The sequence below is a fragment of the Ostrinia nubilalis genome, chromosome 3 (assembly GCF_963855985.1).
Source record: "Ostrinia nubilalis chromosome 3, ilOstNubi1.1, whole genome shotgun sequence".
Classification (NCBI taxonomy): domain Eukaryota; kingdom Metazoa; phylum Arthropoda; class Insecta; order Lepidoptera; family Crambidae; genus Ostrinia; species Ostrinia nubilalis.
Genome location: NC_087090.1, coordinates 2,295,176 through 2,302,392, shown reverse-complemented (window position 1 = coordinate 2,302,392; position 7,217 = coordinate 2,295,176). Strand labels below are relative to the sequence as shown.

The 7,217-nt window shown below is 36.5% G+C and overlaps 1 protein-coding gene across 1 annotated transcript; it reads left to right on the top strand.

The window, feature by feature from the left end:
• Window positions 1-4,615: 4,615 nt before the first annotated feature.
• LOC135088219 (uncharacterized) lies at window positions 4,616-5,680 on the top strand. Its single transcript, XM_063983102.1, has 2 exons — window positions 4,616-4,720; window positions 5,183-5,680. Exons 1-2 carry the CDS (start codon window positions 4,639-4,641, stop codon window positions 5,620-5,622), a joined length of 522 nt encoding a protein of 173 aa, XP_063839172.1. The 5' UTR covers window positions 4,616-4,638; the 3' UTR covers window positions 5,623-5,680.
• The last annotated feature ends 1,537 nt before the right edge of the window (window positions 5,681-7,217 follow it).

The window sequence follows — 7,217 nt, the reverse complement described above, 5'->3', positions numbered from 1 at the left end:
GTAATGTATAACATTTTTTTGGGTAAAGGACCCAGGTTTTTTGGTTAATGTTTGTTTATTTTCATAAGTATCGACATGGATTGATACTTATGTAGTTATGATAACTAATAAAAAATAGTGTTCGAAATTACAAATGAGGCTAAATCATAATAAAGCTATCATTTTCAAACACGTATTTCTCACACAAAATTAGTTGGTTTCAAGGCCTACTGCATCCACAATTTTATTTACTTTTCCTTTTCCAGATAAATTCAAAAAATATAAGAAATTATTTTAAGGGTCTTTTTTTATAAGGATAAAAAAAAAATTACTGAATCTGAATGGAAATTAAACTAGAAGATAACAGCTATTTATTTTTCAAATGGACTGGCTGATTAACTGGTACTGTGACTGTAGTTAACTGTCATTGTGATACGAGTTCGTATAGCATTGATGGTGTTTCGGGTAACTTTGTTTTGCTATACTTGCATAGTTTTATTGTTTACCTTCACATGTAGAATATTGAAGTTATAGCATTGCTAAAATATGCCAATAAGGGGGAAAAGTCACGTATGTGGGCATTGTTTGCACATTTATTTTCATGTAATGCCAAATATTTTATAACCAACTTTACTTAGAATGTAAGTAACTATAATTTATACATACTTAATAATAAACTGAAACTTAAAAAATCAACAGCTAATTCATCCAATATTTTACAAAATCGTAGTTAAATTAATTAAAAAAATCTTAAGTTAGCAAAGCATATAATTTGATGTTTATAGTAATTCCTTTTAATTTCTTCAACTACCTACACCTTTACTCTACCATGCATAAGTGTGAATTGTCATACAGTGGCAGCTCACCCTATTTGCATTGCCTTACATTCTATTACAAATTATTAATAACATAATTGCATCAGAGAACCCTTAAAATGCAATAACTGAACATTTGAATGGAAACTCGATTTGTGTTCGGATAAGAAATTAAAATCGCAGACGCCATCTCCTTTTGCTAAATTTGAAATTTTGTTAAATGGCAGTGATGTGAAAACATCGATAAAAATCGATAAAATGCTAAGGTGACAATGGAAAACTGCATGACCGAATATGATAGGCGTCTAACAGCAAGAACGTAGAGTCTTCTTAAAATGCCTAAGATGGGCTTCAAACATATTACGAGCTTTTACAATATGAGATTTAATTAACATAAAAATCAAATAATTTGTGTTGAAAACATTGAAGGTAGTCAAAATGAGAGCTATAATAAAATTTAAAGCTCAATGTTACGAGTTTACCTACTTATTTTGTGTTTATTAAAATGACAGTTCAAATTCCAATCATCACATGAAATTCAGCTTTAAAAAGTTTATTATCTGGATAAGCATATTTGATAAATGTCTTTACAGGCCTACCTACGCTAAATGAATATTTAAACTTTGTAACATTAGATTTCGGCCCAACGTTAGGTACCTACTCGATTTTCTCGAGTTCCTCTCGATACTATTCCATCGACACCATCCAACCCCTCCAATCGAATAGAAGGGAATGAGATTAAAAATCAATTATCAGTGCATTAGACACAGCTAGGCAGAAGATCCCCACTGCGCGGTATGATTGCGATAGGCGCGCGCGCAGCGATCGGAAATAAGTGGTTTTGGAACGTAATTGGAATGTAAATGCTCTATTCTAAAGCTGTTAAAGGATATCGTTGGGATGTTATTGTATTTTGTTAGGATTAAGTAAGAGTCAGTTTTGCTGGAAATATCTTCTTATTTATAAAAGCGAAAGGTCACTGATTGACTGACTGACATCATGAAATCTCAGAAACTAAAAGTGCTAGGAGTCTCAAATTGTGCATGGCGGTTCCTTTTTAGAAAGTAGGTGCTCACTAAGACGACATTTTGCAAAATTCAATCCGTAAGGGGGTAAAGGAAACCACGCTTACGAAGTCGCGGGCGGCCGCTAGTAATATACCTAATATAAATTGAGAAATAATGGAAAAATGTAAACAGAGAGTTCAAAGGCACGCAGTGACGCAACGAAGTCGCTGCAGTGTTAGGTTTATATACAAACTTCAAATATCTAATCCTTAAAATTCTTCCCAGTTTAAATAACTGTTTAAAGCCCAAAGTCTCCTTTACCTTTTATAATTTAAGCAGTTCTCTACGCAAATACGCAGATTCCAGACGCATGCATATCAAGTCCGCGTTTAAGTTTTAACTTATATTTTCGCGTACCCATAACAATACTTTATGAAGACAGACTTTAAATGAAAGTTTTCGAGCTAGAAACTTGAGTGACGGATACAGCAATAGCATTTTCAGACTAATATAAAATTTTTGAGTTAGCATATTAATGCACATTTCATTCTAATATAATTCTAACTTTAGTAGCTTCAACACACGGGTTCGCTCGTATATCTTTTGACCTAATATCTTTGTTGCATTTAATAAATCTCTACGCAGCATATTTTACAAACTCTACATTAAAAAAAAAAAATCTCAACCTACTTTTATGTTCAAAAGAGGCTTTTGGTTTACATTTTCACGACTTTCATATTTTCATGAAAAGCTATTTGAGCTCAAAAACAGACAAGGACGTTAATTAGTGAGTATGTAGTGGATTTATCATACAAAAATGCATGAGATTTGTGCTCAAATCATAATATGATATCATTTGTTTTAAGGATTCTTTCTTATTCATGGTCTATGTGATAGTGGCGCAACATGAATAACAAAATATAACACGAATAAGGTTGTAAGTTAACGAACGCCCGTATTCACAAACATTACTATGAGGCCTCACAGTACGCGTGACGCACAGGGTGACACACGAACCAATCACAGAGCTCTATTCAATGCTGTGCGTTCGATTTGCTGCTTCACTTAAGCAAGCATCGTTTGTGAATACGGGCGTAAGTGACACAAGTATAAGTTAACTGCTTTTCGCGATAAACTCAAAAAGTACTGAACGAATTTTCATGTAATTTTCATCAGTGTTATACAATAAAGGTGTAGATAAACCTATAATTTGTCAAGGATATTTTTATTTTGATTTCTGATGTCTTTCTGTGACAGACCGATTCCCACGCGGGTAAAGCCGCGGGCAAAAGCCTAGTATTTCTTAAAGGACATCATCCATTTTGGTCCAAAAATCAAAAGTGCCGGCCAAAAAATAAAAGTGCTGTATTCTGATAGAATACGTCCGCCTTAGTATTTATTACTATGGCACCAAAGCTGTAGCACCACTGTGCATCGTAGTATTTGAGTTCTAAAAATATATGAAACGACTGACTTTGATCTTAAATACTACGACGCACAGTGGTGCTACAGCTTTGGTGTCATAGTAACAAATGCTAAGGCAGACGTATTCTGTCAGAATACAGCACTTTTTTTTTTAATAGCCGACATTTTTGATTTTGAACAAAAAATGTATGAATCGTCGATGAATTTTAGATCTCAAATACTCGACGCATAGTGGTGTTACAGCTTTGGTGCCATAGTAACAAATGCTAAGGCAGACGTATTCTGTCAGAATACAGCACTTTTTTTTTTATTGGCCGACACTTTTGATTTTGAACAAAAAATGTATGAATAGTCGATGACTTTTAGATCTCAAATACTCGACGCACAGTGGAGCTACGGCTTTGGTGCCATAGTAACAAATGCTAAGGCAGACGTATTCTGTCAGAATACAGCACTTTTTTTTGTTGGCCGGCACTTTTGATTTTGGACCAAAAATATATGAAACGTGGATGATGTCCTTTCATAAGTAATAGGCATACATACATACTCATAATAAAACTTTCGCAATAATATATTTTTCGGTCCCGTTAGAGACCACTAACAAAAGTTCGGTAGCTATTTTAATTGGCGTTCAAATTGGATTAAATTTCGCTCCAGTCACCAGACATTGACGTGGGTGCAAGGTATTCAAAGGTTTTTCAAGCATCGTTTAGTTGGAATAGCAATGGAAAATAAAGTTAATCCGATGAAGTATTTTTTCATCTCCAACATAACTATTTATCGTGAATAGCAGATTTCGTATGTTAAGGTCAACACATTTTTCAGTACTATGAAATCTTGGGCTGCCTCATTTTTATTGTCGATGGAAACTAAGGCTTATTAAACTATTAGCGGCCGCCCGCGACTTCGTACGCGTGGATCCGGTTTTACCCCTTTGGAGGTGAAGTTTCGTAAAATCCGTTCTTAGTGACCCCCATGCAAAATTTGGGACTCCTAGCACTTTTAGTTTCTGAGATTTCGTGATGAGTGAGTCAGTCAATCAGTGATCTTTCGCTTTATATAGATTATTTTCATTTTTTTTTATTTCATAGTTCAAATTGTTCTCTTTAAATTTAAATTGCATGATATTAAAAAAATACGTGTGCTATATGATACGATCATTTAAAACCATACACGCTGTTTTTGCTTTTTAAAAAATCTAGTCTGCCATCAAATATTATACAATATCGAGTTTTTCTGACGCCACCATTTCATTGCCACCTCACTGCCATAGTGGACATCATCAAAACCCATAACATTAAAATTCAATTAGTTTGATTAAACGCAAAGTGCTTATCAGTCACGCGTGTGTAGAAACCAATCAAAACGGTTGATAACGTGTTGGTAATTAACAGATTATATCTCTCCTATTTATGTACAACAAAATTGCGATGGACACGTTTGTAAAAGTTGTGCATTGTTTTTTTGTGATCTGTTCTACTTTTGTACACACCGGTGAGTAATATAGGTGTTGTCAGCAGCTGTCATCATCATTTCAGCCAAAGGACGTCCACTGCTGAACATAGGCTCCCATAATGATTTTCACAATGGCCGGTTGTTAGCGGCCTGCATCCAGCGCCTTCTTACCTTTTAACTGAATGGAATAGGAAGGACGTGAGTTTAGTTAGTCCAGCAAGGTTCTTTTTCCATCTATGGGTTTAGAAAGAATATTATATTGCCTAACGACTCAAGCTTAGCTCAATCAGATCAACTCCAAAATACCTAATAATATTCGTCATCGTCGTCGTCGTTTCAGCCGAAAGACGTCCACTGCTGGACAAAGGCCTCCCCCGAGGATTTCCACCGAAGACCGATTCCTGCGCCGCTCGCAATAATATTCCTTTTCTGACAATAAGTCCACTCATTTGATCTTTTGCTTAATCAGATAAAGTCAACTTTATTATGATTTATTTACAGTTCCCCCTGATGCATGTTTCGAGCCGTTCCGATTTGATGACTGCGGGAAAGACCCCGTCACCGTGATGTACTACTATAAACCAGGCTCCAGGTGTGAAAAGGCCGTGTGGAAAGGATGCCTGCCCAACGAAAACATGTTCCCAGACGAGTATACCTGCATCAGGACCTGCATCTTTGCGGAAAGAAGAGGCCCCAATGACTACGTCGAGCTGAAGGGCGAGATCCTGGAAGAGGAGGATAGTACTGAGGAACCGGCTAATAACACTGCTACCGACTCTGACTTGAATTCGACTGACGTGAACGTTGGTAACGAGACAATTAGTAACGATACTAGCTCAAACACTAACGATGCTAGTAGTAGTTCTGATCCTGATGCTAGTGCAACTCCTGATCCTAGTGCAACTCCTGATTCTAGTTCTACAACTGATCAAGTCAAGTAAAGTAAACCATTGGAAAATTATCTGAATTATTAATAAACCATGAAGAGTTTTTAGATTATTATAGATTTTACTTTTGAGTGTCCTGATTTGTATTTTTGAACTAAGTGCCTTAAATTGACTTGAGGGGAGGCAAAAACTCAAGCTAGCAAAGAGTTGTTGCTGTTACAACCGTGGTTAGTCAATCCTAAAGTCAACTCTTCATGAGTTCTCGTTTGAAGCCATGATAGCCGAACGGTGAAGGGGTCGGACTGGCCGACTCGTGATCCGGGGAACTCGGGTTCGGTCCCCGCCGCCGCTCGACTATTGTGGTGAGCTCACTCGTGACACAAGCATATTTAGCTTAGTACGAGGCGCTAGCGGGAGTATTAATAAAAATTACTAATTTTTTTTATAAAAAATATGTCAGAGCCGAAGGACGGAATCATATTTTCCTCCCATAGCCCGAATGGGAACTAAAGCAAACTGATTTACTGCGTGCTTACTCGAGAATCTACCCAGGGCCTCCATTTATAGTTGAAATTAAACTATAGGACTATAGAGGTGGTAGGAGTAAGAGTCAAGAATAGTCCCATAGCGCACCTATTGTTTATATGTTTATTATGACCTGACTACCCAACTCCTTGCGGGCAAGACGATGACGGCGCACCATTCTTCACTTTCGGCAGCTGTCCTTATGATATATTGTTATTGTATCAGACCCAACTGACCGTTATAACTTGACCTCTAACTTTAAGCTGGTTTTCCCTTTAACGCAACAGTTTCAAGCGTGCAAGAGGGGCAAGAGAGGCCAGTCTATACTGGATTCTGGATACTAAATGTACGTTAGAAAAATGAGGATATACAGCTGGTTTGCGGGATTCCTAAGCGCTTTGGGAGCAATGACACTGTATTTGAAAAATGTTTTGTACATTTCATAAAGTAGATTACAGGTTAATAGTTAAAAAAAACATTATACGAGTAAGTAAGGGCTATATTTTACCGGGACACCATGGCGGCGCAACCAGTCGCTGGCTACCAACAAAATGTATACAGCTCTATAGAGAGTTACTCACCTGGTGTCCGTTTGGTTGCGCAAAGCTGCATATATTTTGTTGGTAGCGGCGACTGGTTGCGCCGCCATGGTGTCCCGGTGAAAATAGCCCTATTTAATAGGTCTATTTAATAGGTCTGTCTCAAAAAGACTTATTTTCATAGAATGGGTGGGACTTTCACCTCCTATTTCGCCCCTCTCGTGATATAGGTACTACTTTATGTATTATTTATAGTCTAGATCGGAGACATTTATAACATATCCTTTATGATATTTACAGTGACTGAAAAGCAATCAGAATTGGTATAATATATTGTTTTTTTATTTTATTTAAAAAATATTATTTAGAGGAGCGAACAAAATAATCATAGATACGTTTTTTTCAATTGCAAAACTGGTCACGTAGAAAAAATATGAATGAGACACTACATAAAAACATTAGGGATTCTTTGAGTCTATTTAATTTACTGCCTATACATGTCCCAATTCATCGTAGCCGCTGTTATGTACGAGGACATTACATGGGCAAGTTCTGTCAGAATAAAATACTTAGAAAAAAACATAC